The sequence below is a fragment of the Alosa pseudoharengus genome, unplaced genomic scaffold (genome assembly GCF_046254945.1).
Source record: "Alosa pseudoharengus isolate Yale_2024_CS ecotype anadromous, Long Island Sound unplaced genomic scaffold, YU_APseudo_1.1 YU_APseudo_1.1_scf_11, whole genome shotgun sequence".
Classification (NCBI taxonomy): domain Eukaryota; kingdom Metazoa; phylum Chordata; class Actinopteri; order Clupeiformes; family Clupeidae; genus Alosa; species Alosa pseudoharengus.
The window spans coordinates 25,179,792-25,205,729 of record NW_027468576.1 but is presented as its reverse complement, the minus strand read 5'-3'; the positions used below and the strand labels follow the sequence as shown (position 1 = coordinate 25,205,729).

At 42.4% G+C, this 25,938-nt stretch overlaps 1 protein-coding gene across 2 annotated transcripts in view; it reads left to right on the top strand.

The window, feature by feature from the left end:
• The window catches only part of gabrg3 (gamma-aminobutyric acid type A receptor subunit gamma3), a 93,915-nt gene extending 68,590 nt beyond the window's left edge, over positions 1-25,325 (top strand). For both annotated transcript variants that reach the window (XM_076277584.1, XM_076277583.1), the window contains exons 5-9: positions 2,100-2,182; positions 13,726-13,863; positions 16,830-16,982; positions 23,047-23,246; positions 25,047-25,325. In XM_076277584.1, coding sequence (XP_076133699.1) covers positions 2,100-2,182; positions 13,726-13,863; positions 16,830-16,982; positions 23,047-23,246; positions 25,047-25,325 — 853 coding nt within the window. The remainder of the gene's footprint in view (positions 1-2,099; positions 2,183-13,725; positions 13,864-16,829; positions 16,983-23,046; positions 23,247-25,046) is intronic.
• The last annotated feature ends 613 nt before the right edge of the window (positions 25,326-25,938 follow it).

The window sequence follows — 25,938 nt, the reverse complement described above, 5'->3', positions numbered from 1 at the left end:
CAGCGATATATTTGTTAGACGTCTGTGCAGAGGTTGTATCAGCCCTCTGAAGGCTGCCAAGAGGTTCTGTTTTAGTTTTTTTGCACCATGCCCTTCACCTCTTGTAATGTGCAGGTCTTGTTGTGCTCTAGTGGAAAATTGGGTTTTGGAGTGGTTTAGGTTTGGATAGACATGCCAAGTTACATCTGTTATGATTTGTACTGTGTACTTTTTCCAAGTTTGAACAATTTGAGCCCAGAAACTTTCCTATGAAACTAAGGAAACTTTCCCTCTTCATTAAGGAAGCGGTAAGGTACTGTACATTGTTCACTAACTCTCACTCTCCATATTGTATCTCTAACATCTGTTCTGAGCATCATTTAATTATGCGTTTTGTTTGGGATGTTTAAAAGAAGATTGAAAAAAGAAGAAAAATGCTTTGCAAAGCTCCAAATGATCCACAAAATGTAATAGTATGTAACAACGGCCCTTAGCTCTTCTAAAATCCAAAAATCAGTGTAACCTACGGCCTCTCGGGGGCTTATTGCTTAAGAGCATTATTACAATGTACTAACAGCCATGTCATGTAGTGTGTCCAGGAATGGAAATTAGCACCTGCCAAATGGTGGTAAAATACGAAAGTAGCTGGTAGATTTCAGACTCAAAGTAATGTTACTTGCTGTTTTAAGCCCCCAACATCGTTTACCGGGCAGCGCTGCATGGAAGGCACTAGGGTTAGGGTTAACGTTAGGGTTAGGTGCCTTGAAGTCGACGGTCGCAACGCTCCCTTGAAGTCGACGGTGGGGGCTTAAAACACCATTGAGCCAAAGTAATCATTTCCTATTGAGTGGATGGTGAATTTGATCAAAAATCTGCCAGTGCACATACACGTTTCCAAAATGTAATCCACCTCTGAGTATGTCCCTGATGATAACATTTCTATGAATCTGTTGTAGGGTTTCATGATTGTTCTCAAATGCATACACCCATGATTAATCTTCAGTAAAGAGAGCAATATATTCCAATATTAAGTCACAACTTGTGCTATAATTACAATCAATCCTTTAGTTGCTCAATTTTGGAAACCCTCACACATTCTATTTTATCCTATTTTAGCAATCTAAAACGCATGGTCACTAGCGAATACCTTAATTAGATTTAGTGGGTTGTCCAGTCCACATTGGGAGTGGTTTTGTTATCAAACGTTATCAAACATCAGGCAGATGGCGCAACAAGGCGTTCCATGTTTCAGACATGAGTGTGTTTTGGGCATAACATAATTTAAATCAATGAGGATGATGACAGTGACAGTGTGTCTTCAGCTGTGCTTCATATGCATCTTTCGCTATAGACCAGGTTTTTCTTGGTCAGTGGCGTAATGCTGTTTAGATGGTGTAAGATAGCGATTTTTAGATAATGCGCCACCTTAGGTCGTTAATTGCCACACCCTGGGGCGCAAAGCTTAATAAAAGTGAAGTGCATGGCACAAAACGTGAGTGTAAAATAGTAATAAACTTTGCATCTGGCTGATAATCCTCTTTGCGCCAGGTTTTGCGTTGTGAAAATAGGGCCCTCTGTCTCTCTCTCTCTCTCTCTCTCTCTCTCTCTCTTTCTCTCTCTTTCTATTTTTCATTCTCTGTTTCTGTCTCTGTCTCTCTCTTTCTTTCTCTTTCCCATTCTCTCTCTCTATATGTCTATCTCTCTCTCTCTCTGTCCCACATTCTGCAACAATTGGTGAAACACACAGCCACACACACATACACATGCACACAGACACAAAAATGATACATATCAGTGATATTAGGACCCATTTTGGACTCCAAATAAAACTTGAAATATACATTTCAGGCCATCTGTTGGCCTGCCTATTTTCTGTCTGTATTATAAGAAGTATATTCTCCTGGGGACGTTACACATCAGGTATATTTGCGATAACTGTCCTTAATCATAATCAGATATTATATATTGGGCAGCAACAAATCAGGCTTAGTGTGCATTAAATGCTCCTAATGTGATTTTCAGCTTTATGACATGATGGGCCTCTTACAAGCCCCGTGACTGCACTGTGTGAGGTGGGGAGTAGCCTAACTCATGGAGCTGTTTTTCCTGTGTCTCACTAGGCTCACCATCAACGCTGAGTGCCAGCTTCAGCTGCACAACTTCCCCATGGATGCCCACTCCTGCCCCCTCATCTTCTCCAGCTGTGAGTTCCGCTCGAGCCCTTTCATCATCTCTGCCTCTTTCTCTGCAACAAATACAAAAATACGTCAAGCGTATCAAAGATGCATTCATCATGGTGTCTGCTGGATAAGCAAACTTTGGCTGGTGTGGAGTTTGGGTTGTTTGCAGTTGAAGAGATCCGAGAACGTATTACCATATACATAAAATGTCATAGTAGAGAGAGCTTCCTTTGCTTCTGTGTGTGACAGGAGAATGTGGAGGTGCAGATATGTTTTGATGTTATGTTATTGCTAGTGTTTTACAAATTATATATTTTTAAGAGGTTTTAACAATACTTCATTGAGGATCAAAGAAAGAATAAGTTAAAAATAACATCAAACACTGTGGGGTTTTTTAGCAAGTAGATATGTCATTGTCAACTCAGATAAAAAAAAATATGACATATGTTTTCACAGGTTATTAAATAGGTTTTCTTGCAAAAATTGGATCTATACTGTATGTGTGCTGCTGTGCTTGTGCTTGACTACCTGATCAGATCCTATCAAAACAACCGAAATAAGGAAGTAAATATAGACAATATTTGACCAGCTCATCTGCAGGAGCAAAATGTGTCACATATAGTGTGGACCACTGAAGTGGAGTCATAGGTGCTTTGATCTGTGCGCTGGACTCTCAGCTTTAAAGCATATATGTATTTATATTGCTGTCTTATTTATATTGCATTGTTAAGAAGGTGTGGTGCTTTCCTGTTTATGAAGGTTCAGGTTGAAGAAAGATGCCAAATCAAATTTAGTGGAAGCAGTGGAATGGACTGTTGTTCTGCATGATGTTGTGTATAGCTAATTTCAAACGATTCACTTCTTTTTCAGGTAGGTCAACTCAAATTTAAACATTTGCATCATAGGCAAGTGCCTTTAATGCTATAAGCTAAAGTTAACTGAAAGAACAGAGCTAATCTAAGTTTGTCTGTAAGAAACCAATGAAATACTGTGACTGAATCGTTAAGTCATTTTACCATCTACTGTTGGAGCTGTTGCCTTCTCCCCTGTGCTTCCTAAGCTGGTCAAATAGCAAGTGATCACTTACTAGCAACTGGTCCAATAGTCACTGCCTTTAATTAAATGATTTATAAACAGCAGAGGGAATTAACAGAATGTGGGAGGCTGCAGATGCAGTGAAGTTTTCTCATCCATCACAGCAAATTCAAATCCAATTTACATTTAAGCCTGGCAAAACAACCAATAGCATGGTTAACAGACTGGTAGAGGGGCTGTAGTGGATTTCTATTGTACCTCCCCAAAGTAAAACATACAGCCAAGATGGCGTAACAGGGCAGGTGGCGGAAAATCAGTTGCTTTATGCTGCTGGCGTTAGTTCATTTCGGTCCACATTAGTAGGCTCCAGTGACCAGGCAGCTAAAAGCTTCTCACCTAAAAGAAAAAAACAAATGCAGTGTGGATTGTGTCATAAAATGTCTCTTTATGAGGACATTGGGCCTAAGAAAAAGAAAAAGACACGTCAGACATGTTACAATGTAAATCTCCTCCACAGAAAAAGACAAAGGGAGAAAGGAAATCACCCCCTCCAGAGCTCTTACACCCACATACAAGCAATATACTCCAGCTAATGTAGGGTGGCGTATTATTTGGGATAAAGTCATTTGTAGCTGGTTTGTAAGAAGCAGCCAGTGCATGATGGTAAGGGAACTGAAAGAAAGGTAATGGAATGTTGGAGGTCACCGACATTCCAATGAAGAATGTATTCAGATCATCTTCATCCCTGTCATCATCTTAAGTCATGGGCCACTCTGATAATAGAGGAATTCTCAGATCTACTATAGATACACCTATAGGCACCTGATCTTTTTTTATTTCAAAAACCAACAGGACATGAGACTGAAACTAAAGAGGTGATTTCTTTCTTCAAGATGTGTTCCCAGACTCACATTGCTCCATCTTGAATGCCTCTTCAGATAGATCTGTCTAATTAAAGAGACAGCACCCTACGCTAGACAGAGAGACACTTCAGTTTTACTAGCCTAAGGCCAGAGATTCTCAATCAGATTAGCTCTATGTAAACATGTTCTTTCTCTGACATCAGTGCATGCCATCCTTACTGATTCCTGAATGAATAAGTCCTGCTTGGCTGTATTTGACACTTCATTTAAGATTTAAAGCAAGATCTTGATACCATGTTAACAGTGAAAGAAGTGCTAAAGTTGTCTCTTTCTTTCATTTCTTTCTTTATTCCAAAAATACATGGTCAGAGTCATCATTCATTATGAGGCTAATTTGGTGAAATGGTTAGCTCAATCCTGCTCTGAACCCATTGTGTATTCCTAAATTGCTAGCTACTCCAGTGAATGAACCTTCTGACCGTTCTCTGGTCTGTGATTGTCCTTTTCTGGGTCAGTCGTGAGTAGGATGTTGTTGTGCTTGAATGTTTGGTTTGTGTGACAATGTGTGGAGCTCTGTGTTGTAACTTTTCAGCCTGAATAAGCTTATCAAAATGGTTTAATTGAGAACAAATAGCACTTTCATTGACTAACCACTCAGCATTGCTATTAATTCACCATTGACAGCAAATCTATCAAAGTATCGAGCTGGCCATGTGTAAATATAGAATGATAAAAGTTTTCATGGCATGCGGAAATGTTACAATTCCAAATATGGCAAAAATGTATGTTTTAGTACCATATGAAAACATGGTGTTTCACTGTAAGTCTTACTGTAAGAATCTGTCCTCTCTCCAGATGAGTTTTCACTTTCCTTAAAACTGTGCCAAAGACAAAAACAGATGGTAACACTTTACTTGACATACTGTAAGACTGACAGGACACTCTCATGAACACATGACACTGTCATGACACATGAACTCTAACCCTAATCCTAACCTCTAACCCTAACCCTAAACCTAACCCTAATCCTAACTTGTTATGACAACTTGTTATGACAAAAAACAAATTACACTTAATGACAGAAGCGTTATGTCATAAACGTTTATGACTTGTTCATGACAGTGTCATGTCACTCTTATGTCGATACTGTCAAGTAAAGTGTAACCAAACAGATAGATCCATAACCACAGCAGAGCCCAGTACCTATTATGTAGAGATCAGTCAGCTTTAACCTCTCTCTCTCTCTCTCTCTTTCTCTCTCTATCTATCTATTTATCTTTCTATCTATCTATCTCTCTTTCTCTCTGTACCCATCCATGTGCTAAAGTAACACAATGGAGAAGTCCCCCTTTTCGTAAATGTTCAACATACTGGGTATCCATTTGACTAAAACCGAGGAAAAGGAACATGGCCCTACCTGTGAAAACAACTTTACATAGTGCAACAACAGGCATTCTAGGTGTATACTGGCAATTTCAGAGACTCTATTTCCCTTCATTTTAATCAGTATGGCATCAAAATAAGTTGGAAGCCATTATTATAAGGTAAAAGAACTACATTGTGTGGCTTTAAGCTGCATTCAGTGATACGGCATTACCCTCAGTGTGACATCACCTTGCCACACACACACACACACACACACACATACACACTCCCCCAATCTCATCCCCAGTGACATCTCACCCACAGGTACACAGGCTTTGACCTTATTCTAAAGAGTGAGAAGAAACATTTTACACTTCTTTGTGCACGCAGACGCACAAAGTACCGCTTCTCCAATTTCGAGGGTAATGACCCGACATAATTTGCACGGCGGATCGGCGTCAGCTGAGTCATACCTTTCACAGTGGTTTCAGACCAAGTAAATGCCACTGACATTGCACGCTGGTTCACATTCTTAATCAACCATAACGGGAAGGCTCACAGAATACAATCTATTTCAAAATGCACCTTTGACTCTGTCATTCTCAATTTACAGTAAAATGACTTGTGTCTTGATGAGAAAATTGAATCATTGAATTAAATAATTGGGTATGTTATGTAAATCCTTTTTTTTTAATATACGATGTCATGGCTACACAGTATCGGACGTGAAATATGAGGCAAGCATTTTTATATGTCCACATAGACACATGCATGATGTTATCAGAAAATCTTTTTTGGTATCGCACAAAAAGTGTCATACACTGAGAAGCAGAGCTGTGTGCAAGTTGCAGTTGTTGCCAGCAGGAAGTCAAATCCCATCTCTCTATCAAAAGCTTCCACCTGCATGTCCCTGCTACCCCCCCACGCCCCCACCCCCGAGAGGCACACTGCTGCAGGCTGGGGTCTGGTTTCCGCAGACGGGTGAGACCCCTGGGTGCCACAATCAGTCTGCCCTGCTCTCCCCCACTGTGTGCTTGACCATCTCAAGATTTACTGGACTCTCTCTCACAACTAGTTACAGACATACACACACAAATATACACACACATACAAACACATACACACACACACACACACACACACACACACACACACACACACATATTTTTATCTGTCTCTCAGATACAAACATAGAAACTCACACACACACATACACACACACACACACACACACACTTACACACACACACACAAACACAAAGAGAGAAAGAGAAAGACTGAATTTCCCATTCCTCAAATTCTGTCACAAGGTACAAAACAGCTGATGTCTCCCTGGGACCCCTATTCTCTATTTTGAAGGCAGAAAAATCCACCTAGATCTGCTCTCCTGGAGGAAATATGAGGCTTCATATTTTTTGGATTTGTGATTGACAGGGCTTAGGTGGCGCAGAGCCGAAAGCGTTTTCTGACAATGTGTGTGTGTATGTTTGTGTGTGTGTGTGTGTGTGTGTGTGTGTGCGTGTGTGTGTGTGTGTATGTTTGTGTGTGTGTGTGTGTGTGTGTGTGTGTGTGTGTGTGTGTGTGTGTGTGTATGTTTGTGTGTGTGTGTGTGTGTGTGTGTGTGTGCGTGTGTGTGTGTGTGTATGTTTGTGTGTGTGTGTGTGTGTGTGTGTGTGTGTGTGTGTGTGTGTGTGTGTGTGTATGTTTGTGTGTGTGTGTGTGTGTGCGTGTGTGTGTGTGTGTGTGTGTGTGTGTTAGATCCATCTGCCATGTGTTGGCGGCTCAGAGAATCGCTTTGACCCCACTCAGAGGCAGAAGTGGGATAGCTGGGTGTCGGGGTGGTCGCCATTAACATCCCCATCAAAGCTGCTCGGCCCCACCATGGGGGCGCCCGTGAACACACTCCAAAACCCTGTCACCGCTTTCAGGTGGCCGTGATGTGTGGAATAATTTCCCCCTCAGCGTGCATTGAATTGCACGGTCACATGTCCATGGCTTCTGGCTCCAGGTGATTTGACTCTAATTAGACTCCTGTGTGATGAGAGACACCTATTCAAGGCAATCAGCTCCCTCTGACAAAGATAGAAGTCTTTCAGTCACGTTCACTGAAACTGAGCTGAGCTGCACAAGTTCCACAATGTGTCAAATGGCACAGAAATGTCCTTTTTCTATCAGCATTCCCCAATGTTTGTTCCACTTTCTTCACACTGCATGTTGTTCATGCCAAATATCACATAGCTGACATTGTCTTTATCCAGCGGAGCTGTTGTATGCACACGAGCAGACAGGTTTATAACTCTGTTAAGCCTGATTCGCTTAACATTGTGTCTAAAGGTCTTTGCACTGTGATTTGGTGCGTGCCTACAGTTTTGTTCTTGTTTTTGGAAGCCACATTGATGAATACCTTATTTGCTCTGCTGTGTCATGTTTCACAGTGAAACAGAGCTTCTCAGTGGAAGGTCCTGCATTATCTTCTGTCTATTATAAAATGTTTTTCAGATCAATGTTATACAATCTTATTAATGGTATGGGCAAAGACATATTTAGAAAGGATATGAAATGTTGTTATTTTGTTGAAGTAAATCAATAGAATAGGTAATAAGTAATAGAATTCCATTTAACATTATGTCAAAATGACATATGAAAAGGCTAACAAAGATGAAAGACAACTTCAAGCCCCCCTAGAAGAGGCAGGTCTCTGATCAAGATATAAAAAAGTAATTTAATAATTAGCCAATAAAATACAGGAGTTAAGGGAAGGAGCAGATGAGATGTTTTATTGAGTTTGTGAAAAGAAGATACCCTCTGAACAAAGTAATGCAGACATTCATGGAATGTAAGAAAAGTACAAACTCTAAATATAGCTGTCGTGAAAAGTCATTCACGGCTCATATGACATTAGAGAATGATGCGCTGTGAGCTAACTTTAAATTAAGCTTGCTGTGGTGAGATGAGTTTGCTTTTCACCTTATGGCCATTTCATATGCCTAATTCCTTCCTCTGAAAGCCAGTGTTATTAGTTTGTAGACAGCAAGACTAATCAGATGGATTAATGGTTTCGCTATCTCACAGTTCTACTCTTATGTGCATAACATTGCTGTATCTGGTGTTTGGAAGTGAAGTGGTATAAGTCTCAATTCTCAAATCTCAATTTCCACGTGAGTTATCATCAGTGGAAATCGGTTTCACTGGCTGGCTGGTTTGCCATCACTTTACTGGACATGGACATTTGGGGGCCAAAGAAATCATATTCATACTGCTGTTCTTTAATGAATGTCTGCACTGGTTTGTCACTATTACTTTATAATGAATCTCTGGGTGCCAGAGCACCAATATTATAACTTTCAGTGTTTTCTTTCTTTATTCATTTTTTTCTTCCCACAAGGACATTTTGGCTGGATTGCTATAATTTACTAGAATTTAAAAAGCTTGACTTCTTATTCATATTATGACCTAGAATCCATTACATGAGTTATTACTGTAGGTGTCACATGTGAAACATGTGCAAAATAAACAAATTGTGAGTCCCGTGCATTGTGCTGCCACTGATCATTGTCTGAAGTGTTACTGTTAAATTGCAGTTTCACACCCTCCTGTTTAGTTCAATGACACCTTCCATTTCATTCTTTACTTATCCATTGCACTCCAATGACAACTGTTTGGTTTTTAATGGACTGATGCCTGTGAGCTAGGCATGTGTGTGTAGGTGTGAGCTTCCTCCTCTGTTCTGGCCTGGATTGATGCATCCTCACGGATGCATATCCATCACTGCAGTGCTACCACTGGACTTGTCCTCATTACTGAAGTGTGGAGGCGGTGGTGGCTTTGGCAACCGTCCCCTGCAAACGTGTGACTAAACAATTTCTCCACTCGGCTTCTGAGCGCATGGAGCTGGAGTGTTCCATGAGGCTGAGTGTCACTTCTGGAGCGTGCCACTCAGAATAACTTCTCATCTTTCACTTACGTTCTCTGATGAAGGTCTGACTGACCAAAGCATCAGTTCATCAATAAATTGGTTGCACAGTGGAGCAAGCAGTGTTGCACTTTTCCTTTCTCTTACTCATTCTCGGCAGCATCAGTTAAAAAAAGACACTATCCGAGTTACAATACATTGCTGGACTAATAGACCATAAGCGATGGTCCAAGTCACCATAAACATACTGCAGTATGTTAAATGTAGTGTACTCCCCTTTGAACATAGATCTGCTACTTCAGAATATTATCTTTTTTATTATTATTTACTTGTTTTCTCATCTTAGTTTCATACAAGAATGTAATGATTTACTTCCTGAAACATTGTAGTAATGTGAAGCTAAGAGCCATGCTGGTCCAATGGATTTGATATTGTGGAAGCCCAGCCAGGGCCACCCCTCTTTGTTTTACTGTAATCTCCCTCTCTCTCTTTCTCTCTCTCTCTTTTTCTCTCTCTCTCTCTCTCTCTCTCTCTCTGTCTCTCTCTCTCTCTCTCTCTCTCTCTCTCTGTGGCCACTGTAATTTCAGCTATGCAAGGGCTTTCCAGAGCTATTAGCTGATGTTCCACAGCTGTTCTTCAGAGATAAAAGACCTCCTGAAGAGTCAAGGGGTCACTGCTGGTCCAACTAGCTAAACAACTCTAAGGCCCTGCTGGCTTCAGACTGATAGACAGTCAGCAGTCCCTCTCCTCCTCTCTTCTCTCTTCTCCACTCCTCATCTCACCTCTCTTCTCTCATCCTCCTCTCCCACTGTTTATCCTCTCTTTTCACATGCATCTCCATGACCAGTCCACCTGACCCCTCCCAAGAAGAAAGATTAAGTAAGGGATAATGTATAGAATGCCGGTCATTATTGGGAAAATATGCCCCGACAGGGCGAACCGGACCCCGACGCGCAGCGGAGGGGTCTTGTTCCGCCCTGAAGGGACTTATTTTCCCAATAATGACCGGCGTTCTATACATTATCCCGCTTATTACACGGCTACTTGCCAAAATGAAACAATAAACTCACCACGATGTGACTCTTTAGCCTACATAGCCTTGGCTATAGGCTATTTGTTACTGTTTCGTCGTGGCTTTTGGTGAGAAACAAATAATTCGCAACAGCACATGCTGAACTTGAATCAAACATTCTTTAGAACACAGCTGATCAACCGTCTACTTTCACTTTTGAATGAAGTTCCAGTCCTTGTGCAGTAATATGAAAGACATAAATTAGAAGCACAAAGCCCATTTTCCTTGACAGCGGTCTGTTATACTTAGCAACGGTCTGTTATTGAGAATTAGCAAACCACTGAACGTTGAGAAGGCCCATTCAAGTGAATGAAGCATTCTGCTGCACTCTGAAGAGCCGTGTAATAATGTAACATTAATGTACAATCGATTGTGATTCTTGCTGCAATTTCTTCTGCGGTGTTGGAGGTCATTGCAAGGGTCACAAATCTCTCTGACAGTCTATCGCCTAATCCCACCCCCTTGCCCCACCTGCCTCTGACCAGTCACAGCTAGCACGCGGTCCCGGTATGGCAGTGAGTGCTTTAGCACAGGAATGTGCAAACTGAGATATATGGGTTGCATTTTATCTTCCGTGAATCGATAATGGCCTCTCTCTGCGAGATGAATTATCAAAATTACAAAGTGATTTGCTTTGATGAGCTTGCGCTCCCAGCACTGGGCTGTTAAAGTTTAAATCACTGCTGCTCTGCAGTCCAGGGCCACCCACACACACACACACACACACACACACACACACGTACACACACACGCACACCCACACCCACCCACACACAAACACACAGAGGCGCACACACACATGCACGCACACACACACACAGACACACACACACACACACACTCACTCCATTTCAGGTCCTTCCTCACACTCAGCCACTCGAACCACAGCATAGTGATGGAGGTGGTGGCCTTGTTCCCATGGTGATGGCAGGGCTTTTTGTCTGTTTGTGTCTCCTGATTAAGTGAAATTTGCTTGCCATCAGGGCCATCAAGTCCCAGGAGCTGTGTGTGTGTGTGTGTGTGTGTGTGTGTGTGTGTGCGTGTGTGTGTGTGTGTTTGTCTGTGTGTGTGTGTGTTTGTCTGTGTGTGTGTGTGTGTGTGTGTGTGTGTGTGTGTGTGTGTGTGTGTGTGTGTTGTCTAAAGAAGCTGAGATAATGAACTAAGTACAACATGGTTGTAGGAGGAACAATCAGAGAGATGGAAAACAAAGAGAGAGAGAGAGAGAGCAGAGGGATAGAGAGAAAGGGAGAGAGAAAAAAAGAGTGAGGGGCAAGAGAAGAGACGAGAGTGAGTGACACAAACGGGAACAGAGAAAGACAAAGAGAGGGAGCCTTGCCATACTAATCGTGTCAATATAGCTCAGAAATATATATATATATATATATATATATATATATATATATATATATATATATATACTGTATATATATATATATATATATCTTCAGGCATTTTGCCTTTATTCAGATAGGACAGTGAAGAATAACAGGAAGCTAGTGGGGGAGAGAGAGATGGGACGGGGTCAGGAAGGGACCGTGGGTCAGATTCCAAATTGGGTCCCCGTGGGCACGTAGGTCCAAATGTGGGACAGACGCCGCGACCACTTGTGCCTCAGCTCCGCCTGCTCTGCTCTGAAGTAGTTGTGCGATGGCACATTGTCCCACATGGTTTCAGACTACCCAATAACAGGGTAATGGGTGGACCAGTTGAAGGCTTTTCATGTTGCATTGTTACATTAATGGGTGCATGCATTACAGTGCAGTACATCTATTCCTCACTATTCAACTGATGGATCACGCTGTTGTGCAAAGTCAGGCCCTTTGGGACATGTTGTATGGATGTAGGAAGCATCCAATTATCAAATACCCTCTATTCATACGGAACCACATTGTCCTAATCCCCCTCATGTACCAATTACAACTCCAGCATGCTGAATGTGTAGGTTAATAAATGACCTCTCTGGTTGATGTGACAATGAAGCTCTTTAAGCTATTGTGTTTCAGTGGCTGCATTAACACCAACTTTACTACATTTGTCATCCTGAATTGATTATATGAATGTATGACTTGTTGGGCAATTAGGCCGTATTGACCGCAACAATAAACCCCTACTCCATACTCATAGTGGAGCTCATTTCCTCATAAGTCAAGAAAAAAAGAAAAACAGAATGGGTAGCAGGTCCCCTAATGTCAGGGAAGCTGTTAAATATTAGCCAGTTGTCCAGTAATCATGTAAACTGTTGTCATTTGTTAGAAAACACTTCAGGGACTCTGGGTGGGAGTTGATTGTGCTTAGCTGCTGTGGAAGTTCAATCTAAGTTGCTGGCCTAGAGCAATTTTGCCATAATAGCCTTCCTTGTGTGCAACATTTTGGAGACGTAAACAATATAAAACACTGTCCACACTTTGTGAGTATGCGTGTCGAGTGTGGGACATTCATTTAAGACCATCGAGTCGTTCTTCAATTCTGCAGCAATCTTTAATGATATTTTGAGCATCACCTGAGGCTGTTTGATAAAGAAAATTCAGCCGAGAGACTCAGAGAGAACAAACAAAGGAAGAAGGATGTCATTCATCAGGAATATTTGAAAACAATTAGCAATTAAGGGAGAGCTTCTTCCCCCTCAGCTAATGAGTTTGCTTTGTTAATTGAACGCCTCTTACCTCTGAAGACTATTAGGCATAATTATCATTTACTTGTAAGTCAATAGGATTAATGCACATTTGCAAAGAAATTCAATTATGTTCTAGCATTAATGTGTAACAATCTGGGTGGAAATCAATATGAAAACATTGGTATTTTTGTCAGAGGTAACATTTCAATCAATCAGAACAAAACCAATATTTTTTTCTGTTTTCTAAACTATGCCATGTTCTAGTGTTTGTAGGATGTGCTTTATTTTGGTACCTTGTAGGGTGTAGCGTGTAATGTGATTTACAGAACCGGCTGCATACAAATCCTCATGATCAGAGCCAAAACCCAGAGACAGAGACAAAGAGAGAGAGAGGTGAATATTTCACATCAAGATTTTAGATCAGTCTAGCACCTGGTCATCTTACTCGTCCTGACTGGTTACCAGCAGGCATGAGTCCAGCCTGGATAGATTTATGGCAAAACACCTTCAAAGCCAGCCGATTAATGCCATTTTGGCAAAATGGCTCCCCAAAACAACACCACTAATGTCATTATTCTCTGTCTACCTCTCCCTTCTCAGCAATCAGTCAGGTGCTCCACCCAAACCCAAATGACAGTAAAGTGAAAAATCACTCATACAGGCACTATGGTGGTTGACTGACTTGAGGCTTTTTTTAATTGCAGATGGTTATCCTCGGGACGAGATGATTTACAAATGGAGGAAGAACTCGATCGAAGCCTCAGACCAGAAGACCTGGCGACTCTATCAGTTTGATTTCATGGGCTTGAGGAACACGTCAGACATATTGAAAACAACATCAGGTAACCAGTCATCTTGGTTTTTTGTGCTTGTTGTGCTCAGGCCCCTTGAACGAAATGAAATGAAGGATTTTGAAAAACCTGAATGCTTGAAAGAATCCTCCTCTATGGCCGCCGCCTCATATCTGTGTTTTGTCTGATCCTGGCTGTGGAAATGTCAGCTGAGTATTAGGATGCTGTGACATTTTCCCAGAGCTTAATAACTCCAAATGTGGACATGGTCAAAAGGCTATTTCTCACATGGATGAGATCCCGCCCCCCCCCCCCCCCCCCCCCCCCCCCCCGATCCTAGAATGGCAGCAGAACAAAGATAAATGGCATCTCTTTAATATGTATTGATTTCACGTGTTGCAAGCGACATCGCATGTGAGGAGAGAAATTTTCACAACAGACCCGGAGTGATAGATGAAGCACACAGTTTGATGACTTCAGAATGGAAATGCAGCTTTGTGCAACCCACTGCATCACTGTAAGCCAATTAGGCACGAGGCTAGACAACAAAGTATAACAGCCAGCCAGTAGAAGTGCTCTGTCTAAGCAGACATGGAAAAGGTAAAGGCGGTAATGCACAACGACACATTACAAGTACACTAAGGGTTGTTTGTAGCAATTTCGGTGGAGATGCCCTTCATTTAAAGGTCCATTACACAATTGTCAACAAACAGTGTAGGAAATACTCTAACAATGATCAGCTCTTAACAACTTTCAATTGTTGGCCAATTGCATGTCAACTGAGTAATAAACTTGAGTCTGATTTAAACTCCAAATATCTGCCCATTTGTGATCTTCATTATCAACCCATTGTTTGTTGTTTGTAATGAGCATAATGCTAAAATCGAACTGGACTCTTGTTTGGAACTCAAAACACGAGAAGATGACCGAGACACCCAAAACGCCTTGGCACACATACTGAAATGGTAAAATTGAAAAACTCAAAATAGTCCTCATTTTCAACGACAAACCAGAAGAAAATCAATGTGTGTGTGTGTGTGTGTGTGTGTGTGTGTGTGTGTGTGTGCGTGTGTGTGTGTGTGTGTGTGTGTGTGTGTGTGTGCGTCTCAGAGCATTGGGGTGCATTATCTGTGATCTACAATCAAAAGGTCAGATAAGTTACCTGATCTCTATGTCCCCTGGTGAAGTCAATCTACTGAGAATATAATGAAATGTAGGAAGGACAAAAACACCAATCCACACATTCAGCCAGGGCTGGCACATGATTAGAGTTGTTGCCGACTGTCAAAGCAAAGAAAAGCGCTTTTTTTGAAGCTTTACTCTGACACAGAGAAACACTTCTCATCAGAAAGCCTCCTCCTTAGATGCCTCTGTCATCTTGGCTTTCGCAAACAGTCAACAGAGGCGCCCAACAACGATTGTCTGAGGCACGAGGTAGTCATAAGCAGACGATGACATGCTTTTTCAATCTGGCTAACGTGTAAGACAAGCACTCGCTTTCTCCCCCAAGCCACTGCTAAATGTATTCTTTTGAAGAATCAGTAGAATATGTCTAAATACAACTCTGTCACTTTTATCGTAACCATTCACTGGTTTGCAGCAAGCTCTGCCCTTGAGGTATATAGATTGGGAGGCATTTTTATTTCCTGACATCTCTCTTTCTCTCTTCGCTCATCCAGGTCAGTTCCTTCACACTGTGACTAAGTGAGATTATTCTCTTCTTCCCGTTGGCTATCTTGGTTCTGTTTACCATGAGACTGTCAGTAAAATTTGGTAATTGGATCGAGACAGATTTGTCGTCTTAATAGAATTACATGTGTGTCTTTGAGTAGGATGGCGAGTCTCCACCCATCGCAGTGGATTAGTGTGAGAACAAGGCCAAAATGGCAAAGACAAATTAATTCAAAATAGATTTTTAAAAAGCAAATCAAGGGAAGTATTTTACCAAATTCTTTTTGAGTGCCATATTTGTTTTCTCTACTCTTAACACCCTCTCACTTGAGATGAATAAGTCACAGGTGCAAGATGATTTCTGGATTCCAGTCTGTGAGACATCCTCACTCAGGGACTTTTTGACTAGGTGGTAATCATATATTCGCACGAGTCGAGACGGCGGAGTTCTGCCTGATGTGTTGATCTTGTGCGGAATGTGCTGAGAGCACATGGAATGGATGTTTGGTGAGCACACAGGGTCACTAGTCCACATACCGTATAGTTCTACTTTAACATCAAAACAGACTTCTTCATTCCTCCAGACATAGTGGACTAAAACATTGTTGACCGAGTGAGGTGAAGATTGTTAGGGTCAAGTATACCTTTAGACTGAAAAGCCCTAAAAGGAGATAATTGATTTAATTGGCAACTTTAACACTAGCTGTACTTCATCATGTGAATGATGTCAAGACAAAGTCTTGCGAGCTTACAAAGCTTGCAAAGTCAAACAAGCTTTTGGGTTATTTTATGGCTCTTTTTAAAAAATAAGAGTTTTCTTTGCTCTGTAATTATCCAACACATTATCTAAAACGGTCGGTCAAATACTCATACTCAACTAATTCAACAACATGTCAATTGATAATAACCACAGACTATTACTGCTCACTGTCAACATTGTCAACAGATATGAAAGGTTAGGAGGAGCATTAAGTGTGGGCAAACAGGAAGGGGCAAATCAGCCAGAAGTGCTCTACATGTGCAGACTAATAAGCATTTGGCAAATGCTTGACTCAGAAACCTGTCGGCTATTTGTCAATGTTCTATTAATATAACCCTAAATATAAGCAATTTCTATTACTCACTGTTAACAGACTGTTTCATATTCCCCATAATGTATGGTCAGCAAGTAGACTTATACGTCAGTTCAATTAATTTCAATTCACTGTTATTGATATTTTGGCATAATGAAAGAAGGCGTCTCAAGCAGATTTACTGAGCCCAACTTGAGCATGAATCTTGATTACCTGTGTTTTTGATCACTTGATCACTTTGACGTGACCCATACAGTTCTTTGTTGTTTCTAGGTGATTATGTGGTGATGACGGTGTATTTTGACCTGACTCGGCGGATGGGCTACTTCACCATCCAGACGTACATCCCCTGCATCCTCACCGTGGTTCTCTCCTGGGTGTCCTTCTGGATCAAGAAAGAATCAACCCCAGCCAGAACCACACTAGGTACGGAACCACAACCTAGCAGCACCTTATCAGTCCTTACTCTCAGAGGCACAGAGCTGAACTAATCAGCCTGGAACACAAATTGCAAGAACATTACTGGAGTTGATTGTTGAGGTTTGGGTTCCTTTGGGGTTCCCAACCTTGTTAATTGTATTCAACTCATCTGTCACCAATTTAGGTGTAGCGTTCTAGCAAAACTGTGTGTGTGGAATTCAGTAGGCTATTTGTGTGAGTGCGTGTTTGTCAGTGGGTGTACAATACTTCCAAAGTGCTGAACACTGCAGGAGCATGGTCCATCTGATCACACATGTCCTTTGATTTTGCACAACTGCAACACATTTGCTTTTTGCATGTTTGCTTGAAGTCCTTTTTTTTTTGCACTCCCGAGGAGACTTGGGAAAGCTCAGCAGTTTTTTGTTCTCCGTTTGCTTTGCTTATTTCTGTTATTTCTGTTCACTTTTCTTCTCTTGCTCTCTGTCAGTTAATGTGCAGTCCTGTGGAACAGTTTGGTCAAGGTAATTCCTTTCAGTTCTTTTAATTTATTTTTCTTCTATAATTTCAGTTCATTGATTGTGTCTGTGTGTGTGTGTGTGTGTGTGCGCGCGCGCGTGTGTGTGTGTGTGTGTGTGTGTGTGTGTGTGTGTGTGCTCCTAGAGCCATTGCAATACAACTTTCAGAATTAGAGAAAAGTTTACTGTCTTTCCCTGAACCCGAATAACACAACCATGCCATAAACAGCTCTGATGGTCAACTGTCCTATGCCAAATGTCAAACGCATATTTGAAATGAAAAAGTAATGGTTATGGTGGCTCTCTTAATGCACTGTAATGTTTAATTGTAACAGGCGGGCTACACCAGGCACGTGACTGAAGAGTTCGCGACGAGTATGCTGCAGCATTTCCTCTAGAATCAATGGCAGTAGCTACAGTACACCAGACGTTCTGAAAAAAATAGACCAGTCTTCTAAAATGTTTTTTTACGTGTTACAGTACGAACAGGAGCGCTTCAGTTACGCGCTCAGTGTAACCCCCTGTAAGACAGCTTGTGAGCGTGTGGCATATGTTAGTCTCATGATAGAGGGTAGAAGAGCTGTGTTATTGCTGTAATGAAAGCACAGCTCATGTAGAGCCAACAGTACTCGGTGACCTCGAGAAATAGAGATTTATGTGAAAAATGGCCGGAATTATCTTTTTAAGGACTGTTGTTTTGAGGGTTCTAGTGTGTGTGTGTGTGTGTGTGTGTGATTTCTAAAAGCAGTGAGTCACATGCAGTACACAAGAAAATTATGGTTGCTGATGGTAACATGAGTTTCAAAATCATACTATGTTGAACCTTTCTATGAATTATTCTAATGACAGTAACTCTCCTCAGTCCTCTTGTGTGCTATGTCCCCTTCGTGAACATACAATAGTATTCGTAAATTCATTGAATGTAACCGTCAGAATTATATATATCTGTTGAGAGGGAAGTATCCTTGAGGAATGCAAGCCCATCTTGTGTGACAGACCTGATAACAACAGACTAATGGGTTTGCTGCATTTCAGGAAGAAGGCTGGTTCAGAAGCATCTTGTAATCTAACCCTCACTGTTGTGTTCTTAAAAAAAAAACATTAGACCATGAAATGCCAGCCTCTCTGACAAACACACAAAAGCACACGCAGCATCAGGTCTTACTCAAATGGTCAACACTAAAAGGACCTGCCTGAATTGTCTTCGGGCCCGCACAAGATAAGAAATGGAATCCTTGAGAGACAATATCATTCACCTGGCCAGCGGATACCACATCGGTCAGATAGAAAGAAAGAGAATCAGAGAGAGGGAGAGGGGGAGAGAGAGAGAGGGATGAATGTAATTAATCTGTCTGACAAAAGAAGTCATTACCCCTTGAGAGAAAGAAAAAAGAAAGCAAAAGAATAGAGTTTTGCTTTCCCAGGCTTCCTGGTTGATCGATGGGATCCAGAGAGAGAGGAGGGGGGGTATATGAGGGGCGAGAGGTAGGAAACAGGGAACTGCCAGGGTGAACAGCAGGGCCAAGACCCAATGGTGGAGCCGAGGCACTACCTGGACAAGCAGAGGCTCACACATGATTCAGGCCAAGAAAACCATGATGAAGGAGGCAGAATGCGCTTTAAGAGACAGGGAGAGAGAGAGAGAGAGAGTATACAATATACCCCTCAACCTATATGCTCTGCCAGTCTTGAATGGTCTTCTTTTGAAATTGTTTTTTGAAAGGTACTTTTGAATTTGAGAGAGAGAGCACACAGAGTTAGACTGAGACAGTAGAGTTAGACTGAGAGTTTGTAACCTTGTTACGGATATAGCCATATCATAAACATGTTCTTACAGAGGACAGCTGTCGTCTCAGTCCCTGAAATCACAGTCCCAGACAGACACTGTGCAACTGTGGTCTGATTTCAGCCTCAAAGCAGTCGGCCCCGACAAACTCCAGAATTTAACTCTTGAGAAGTTCATTCTTGTCTTGCTGTTTGAGCAAGGTCACAACACCCGAGTAAAAGAGAGAACAATCAATGTTCCAGCACTCAAAAATCAGCTTGGATTTCTGGCACGTCAGAATTGAAATCAACAGACTAATAGATCTGGATAGAAACTGTCTCTGTATCTGCTGGTACAGGTCTGAATGCTCTTGTACCTTCTACCAGATAGGACCAGATAGACCAGGTAGTAGGGTGAAGAGACTGTGGCTGGGGTGACTGGGGTCAGCAAGGATCCGCTTGGTCTTTCTCCTGCAGCGCTGGCTGTAAAGGTCCTGAATAGTTGGTAACTCAGTCCTTGTGATGCACTGGGCTGACCTGACCTGAACCCTTTGCAGAGCTTTGTGGTCATGGGCGGTGCTGTTACCATGAAAAGTATGTATAACGCACACCAAATGTTTTTTGGAGGAGGTGCTGGCCACTGGTAAAAAGTTCCATGGTAAAGAAGTGCTGCACACTCTGGCTCCATATGACAAGTCTACTAAACAAAATAAATTTTGGCCTGTAAGGCCTTCATCAGATTTTTCAAGACACATTCAGTACAAACAACCCATTATATCCTAATCCCAATTAGTGCACCTGGCTACAAGGCTCCCTCATTGGGGAGTCACTAGAAATGGGTGTGGTCCCATCAGGAAGCATATAGGACATTTAACTTAAAATACAAGAAAAACACACAATACAATTTGACCAATAGGTCTACAAAAACAAGTTTAAGACATCATAAATAACTTGATTTGCATTCCTAATAAATAAACCTTAGACTACAAGAAACACCTTACATCATAGTCGATATTCAAACCATTGGGTGATAGGGTTTTCAAATACCTGGGAGTCCACCTGGACCATGAACTGGACTGGTCAGTGCATGTAAATGCAGCATACAGGATAGGTCAGAGCAGGCTTTTTTTTCTTAGGAAGCTAAAATCCTTCCAAGTCTGTAATGAGATGCTGTACCTTTTTTATTAGTCGGTTGTGGCCAGTGCAGTGTTCTTTGCTGTGGTGTGCTGGGGCAGCTGTATGACAGCCAGGGAGGGGAACCGAATTGACAAACTGGTCAGGAAGTGTGTGTCAGTGTTGGGGAGGAGGATGGACTCTGTAGGAGATTTGGTGGATGAAAGAATGAGGAGCATGATGAAATCCATCCTCAGTAACAGGAGCCACCCGCTGCATGACACTGTGGTTGCCCAGCAAACCAGCCGCACTGACCCACTCCTCTCCATGAGCTGCAGGACTGAGAGGTTCAGGAGGTCATTTGTTCCGGCTGCCATACGACTATAACGGACCTGTTTGAAGTGCATTAATTATTTACTACTGATGATAGTAGCTTGTTTTGGGACTCTTTTTATTTTATTTTATTAACTGTTGTCATCAGGGTTTTTATGAGTATATTGCAGTGTGAATGTTTGTTGGTAGACAACACACGGCTGCTGGACATCTGAATTTACCCTGTGGGGATGAATAAAAGTATCTATCTATCTATCTATCTATCTATCTATCTATCTATCTATCTACAAGAAACACTTTAGATCATAGTCGATATTCAAACTATTGGGTGATAGGGTGTGACATGACACTGTCATGAACGTGTCATAAACAAGTCATAAACGTTTATGACATAACGATTCTGTTATTAAGTGACATTTGGTTTTGGTCATAACAAATTAGGGTTAGGATTAGGGTTAGGGTTGGGATTAGGGTTAGAGGTTAGGATTAGGGTTAGGGTTCATGTGTCATGACAGTGTCATGTGTTCATGACAGTGTCATGTCACTCTTATGTTGATACTGTCAAGTAAAGTGTTACCAATGTTCCTTTCTGGCGAGTAGATTGTTTAAGTCTCCCCTTCTAGGAGTTAGAGAGATTGGTGCTGTTACCATACCATGCTTTGAAGTTGCCAGTCAGGATACGCATACGCTCAATGGTAGAGTCAGTATTTCACCGTCCATACCAATCTTCCACAGCCGCCAAAGAAAGAAGAGCCACTGTCTTGCTGCCTTTGTGACAATACCTATGGTGTGTCCAGCTCAGATCCTCGTTGATGTTAATTCCAAGGAATCTGAAGCAGTTGCTTCTCTCCACTGCTGTGCCCCCAGTGTCAATGGGTGTGTGCTCCTCTCCCTGCAGCCTCCTGTAGTCCACTATCAGCTCCTTGATTTTTCTGACATTGAGCAGCAGGTTGTTGTCCTGGCACCAAGATGTCAGGGTTGCCACCTCTGCTTTGTAGGTAGACTCATCATCATTCATGATAGAGCTGATTATGGTGGTGTCATCAGCAAACTTAATGATGGTGTTTGAGGTGTGTTGCCATACAGTCATGAGTAAACAATGAGTACAACCGGGGGCTTAACACACATCCCTGTGGGGCACCAGTGCTGAGTGTTAGAGTGGAGGAGATATTAGCCAGTTAGAACTTGTTAATAGTTAGAACACATACTGTGAGCGCAGCAATGGCGACGTTTTGATTGTAGGGGAAAAATGACTGAAACATGAAAGTGTGAGTTATCAAATCAAACATGTTTGAGAAAAGATGAAATTTGACCAGTGTGACAAGAAGTTGCCATTGTGACATCAACTGTGGCAAAATTTAAATGAAATGTTTTGAATCTTCTTTTCATATTTCAAATGGCACGACATGACATTGGGCTATTTCATTCCTCAGTCCAGAAATGAATCTTTCAAGCAAGACTACTTATAATTGTATGATTTTGAATGGAAAAAAAGCCTTAAAATATAGTTGCATAAAACTCCCAAATTTGTTTAAAAAAAGATTGCAAGAGTATCAGCAGTAGGCCGACATGCAGGTGTAGGTAGTAAGTCTGGCCACAGCAGACGAGAGACAGGGATTAAGTGCAATATGCATGCCTGAAATAGATTTAGTCCACTTGTTTCCATAGAAACCTGGGAATGCTGGGGTACAGTCACCATTTTTTCACAGAGGCATCTTTATGATCTTCATGAGAGAGAGAGTCAAGCTTTGTCTGTGTGTGTGTGTGTGGGTCTTTGTGCACCTTTTGTGCTTATGTCTTTTAAGAGTAAGTGTGTGTGTGTGTGTGTGTGTGTTTCGGGGGAGAGAGGTACCATACATCTGTCTGAGTGTGTGAGTCTGTATGAAAAAAAATACATGTGCATGTGTGTATGTGTGTGTGTGTATGTTTGTGTGTGTAGGTGGAATATTTCAATAAGTAGGATTCCAATTACCTGCCCTAACTATATAACCCCTTAACGTGGTGACAACAAAGGTACAGGACACAACCCTACATGATTAGTCACTTAATTTGGGCAATCCCTCCTCCCCTTGACACAGCACTGAAAGATGTGCTTGTTAAAGATATTACTGTTTCCAGCAGCAGCACTGTGCTCCTTGTATGGAGAATTACACAGTGCAGCTATTTTCCAGGTTTTGTATTCTCTATCTATCTATCTATCTATCTATCTATCTATCTATCTAGCTCCCTCTTTCTCTGTAATTGTGTTTTTCTCTTTCTTGCCCTCTCTCTGTATCCTGTTCTCTTTGTCATGCTGCTTCTCTCTCTCTCTACTTTCTGTCTCTCTCACTCTGTTGTTTTTCCAGGAATCACCACTGTGTTGACGATGACCACGCTGAGTACAGTTGCTAGGAACTCATTGCCGAGAGTCTCTTATGTGACCGCCATGGACCTGTTTGTCACCGTCTGTTTCCTGTTTGTGTTTGCGGCCATGATGGAGTATGCCGCGCTCAACTACTACTCCTACTGCACGAGGAGACCGCTCTGCAGCAAGACCAAGAGATCGGTGAGAAACATACCCCAGCCTATCCACATGGGTCCTGCACATTCACACAGACACACACACACCCAAACACCCACTCTGTCTGTCGGTCTCTCTCTCTCTCTCTCTCTCTCTCATTCACTCACTTAAAGACTTTCACACATAAACATACACTCACGCACACACACTTTCTCTCTCTCTCTCTTACATGTTGTTTACTGGTGCATGCTCTGTCCCTGTGGCACACATGCGTTTGACCTGCAGCCCAGTGCTGTCCACTCACTGGAGGTTCAGTTAATGAGGCACGTGGAGGAGAGCAGAACTTTACTGCAGTCGATGCAGTGTCACAGCACTCCATCCAATGCTGCATTAAAATGTGTTGCATTCAAAAACATATAACACATATGTAGCCCTGTAAGGCAATCAGTATGTATTGGAGGTTTTGCATTAGTGGTGAATAATCTATTTAAGGCTTTTGTGTTTTGGCCTCAAGGCTAGTACTGTATGTGCCATAGGTCTTTAGCATGAGGATTTACTGTTGAACTGATTGTCCACACCCTGAGGCCATTATCTCCATTTAGAGCAGGGTCATTTATTTGATTAAGTGAAAATTGGACATGTGAATGTTGCTATTCACAATAATGCCACTATTGAAGGTGCTTTAGGCAATGTTCACTGTTGTTGGTAATGATCTGGGAGGATCTCCATCACTGCAAATTGAAAATAACTGGCAGGCCTTAAACTAAATCTTTGAAAGTTGCTTTATCACTTGAAATTTGTGGTTGGTGAGACTCAGGAGAGACCAAGAAACACTTTTCTTTTGTCTATGTCTATGTCAGTGATGGCTAATGTAGCCTAAGCTTTTCAAAAATGTTGCCTACTTTTAGACAAAATGTGGTATTTATAACTTGAGTCTCCATAACATTCTGAATGAGAGATAAAACAGATTAACCTTCTTTTCTCTCCTCTTCGGTTGATCTGACATCAAATATTTGCCTCTTGGTTGTCTTGTTATTGAATTAAAACCTCATAAGACTTTACTTGTATGAGTGTGACATTTGGAGGAATGCAGGCCCAGGCCCAGGAAGTCATTATAGCACCATAGACAGATTCAGACAGATTTTTAGCCCCCTGAGAGGTTTTAGAGAGAGAGAGTGTTTGTGTGTGTGTGTGTGTGTGTGTGTGTGTGTGTGTGTGTGTGTGTATCAGAGTGCAAGCCAGCTCCAGGAAGAGATTGATGGGCACACTGGATGTCCGCTCCTCTCCCCTCCTCTCCTGGGCTGCACTGTGCTGCGGTGCAGGGCGCGGAGCACGAGAGAGCGGCTCTTGGCAGATGGTCTCATCTCTGCTGGCCTGAGTGACAGCTCGCTGCTGGCGTATGGGATGTGCGCGGGGCTTTTGCTTAGTGCACAGATTTAACACATGACAGTGCACTTCCCTCAGCCCCCTGACTGTATCTCATCTGTCTTAATCCACCACAGCGTTTCTGCGCAGATATCGCAAGACTTCTGTCTCTTCACTTTACCCCTTCCCTCTCTCTCTCTTTCTTTCTCTCTCTGTCTCTCTCTCCCTCTGCCTCGCTTTCTATCTCTCTATATCTCTACCTCTCCCTCTCTCATTGAGGACTTTCTTGCAGTATTGGGGTAGGGGGTTGCTGTGTGAGGGTGGGGAGGATGCAGGTTGTTTTTAAAATATGAAACTGCTCTGTGATCTCTGTGAAGGATTTTACTTGTGGCTGCAACAATGTCTTTACTCTCTGTCTCTGTCTCTGTCTCTCTCTCTCTCTCTCTCTCTCTCTCCCTTCTTCTCTCTCCATCTCTGCAGAACTACTCGGTGCTGGACGTGGGGCCTCCACCCACCGTCATCACTCTGAACAACTCCATGTACTGGCAGGAGTTTGACGACACCTGCATCTACGAGTGCCTGGACGGGAAGGACTGCCAGAGCTTTTTCTGCTGCTTCGAGGAGTGCAAGGGCGGCGGGTGGCGAAAGGGCCGCGTGCACTTAGACATCCTGGAACTGGACTCCTATTCGCGGGTCTTCTTCCCCACCTCCTTCCTCCTCTTCAACATCGTCTACTGGGTGGGCTACCTGTATCTTTAGCGACACCATGTGGACGGGAGGACTCGCAGACTCTCTCTGGGGCTTGGTGGTGGGGTTGTGGTGGGGGGGGAGGTGGTAGTGACGGAAGACTGGATTTGGAAGGACTTTTTTCAGGGGTCGGGGGGGGGGGGGGGGGGGTTTGCCCCATGTTATGAACCAAGCCATGTTGGTTCCTCTATAGAACAGCGTCAGAGGTTCCTGGCCAAGAGGTTCCTGGCCCAGACAAACAATTGAGGCTGGAGCAGACCTGTGCCCCGAGGCAGGCAAGGTCCGCTCCAGAGTCGGTGGCCATTTTGAGGCAGGGCGTGGTGACTTTGACAACGAAGCAGTGCCATAACGAATTTACAGGAATTCCTTCGGAGCACTTAAGAAGCTGAGACAACAGGCTGCTCTTCTGTGGTCAGAGACAGTGCAGACCCCTGGCCATTATCTGGCCTCTGCCTTTGTTCTTCAGGTACCTGGAAGCAAACACACATACGTACATAACTTGTTTAAATTTACTTTTATTTATTTATTTGGCTTGTTTGTTTGGAGCTGGTGGGGGTTTTGGCATATGGATGAGGGTTAAGGTGCTGATACTTACATATTTTCCTTTTATTTTCATGCAGTATCT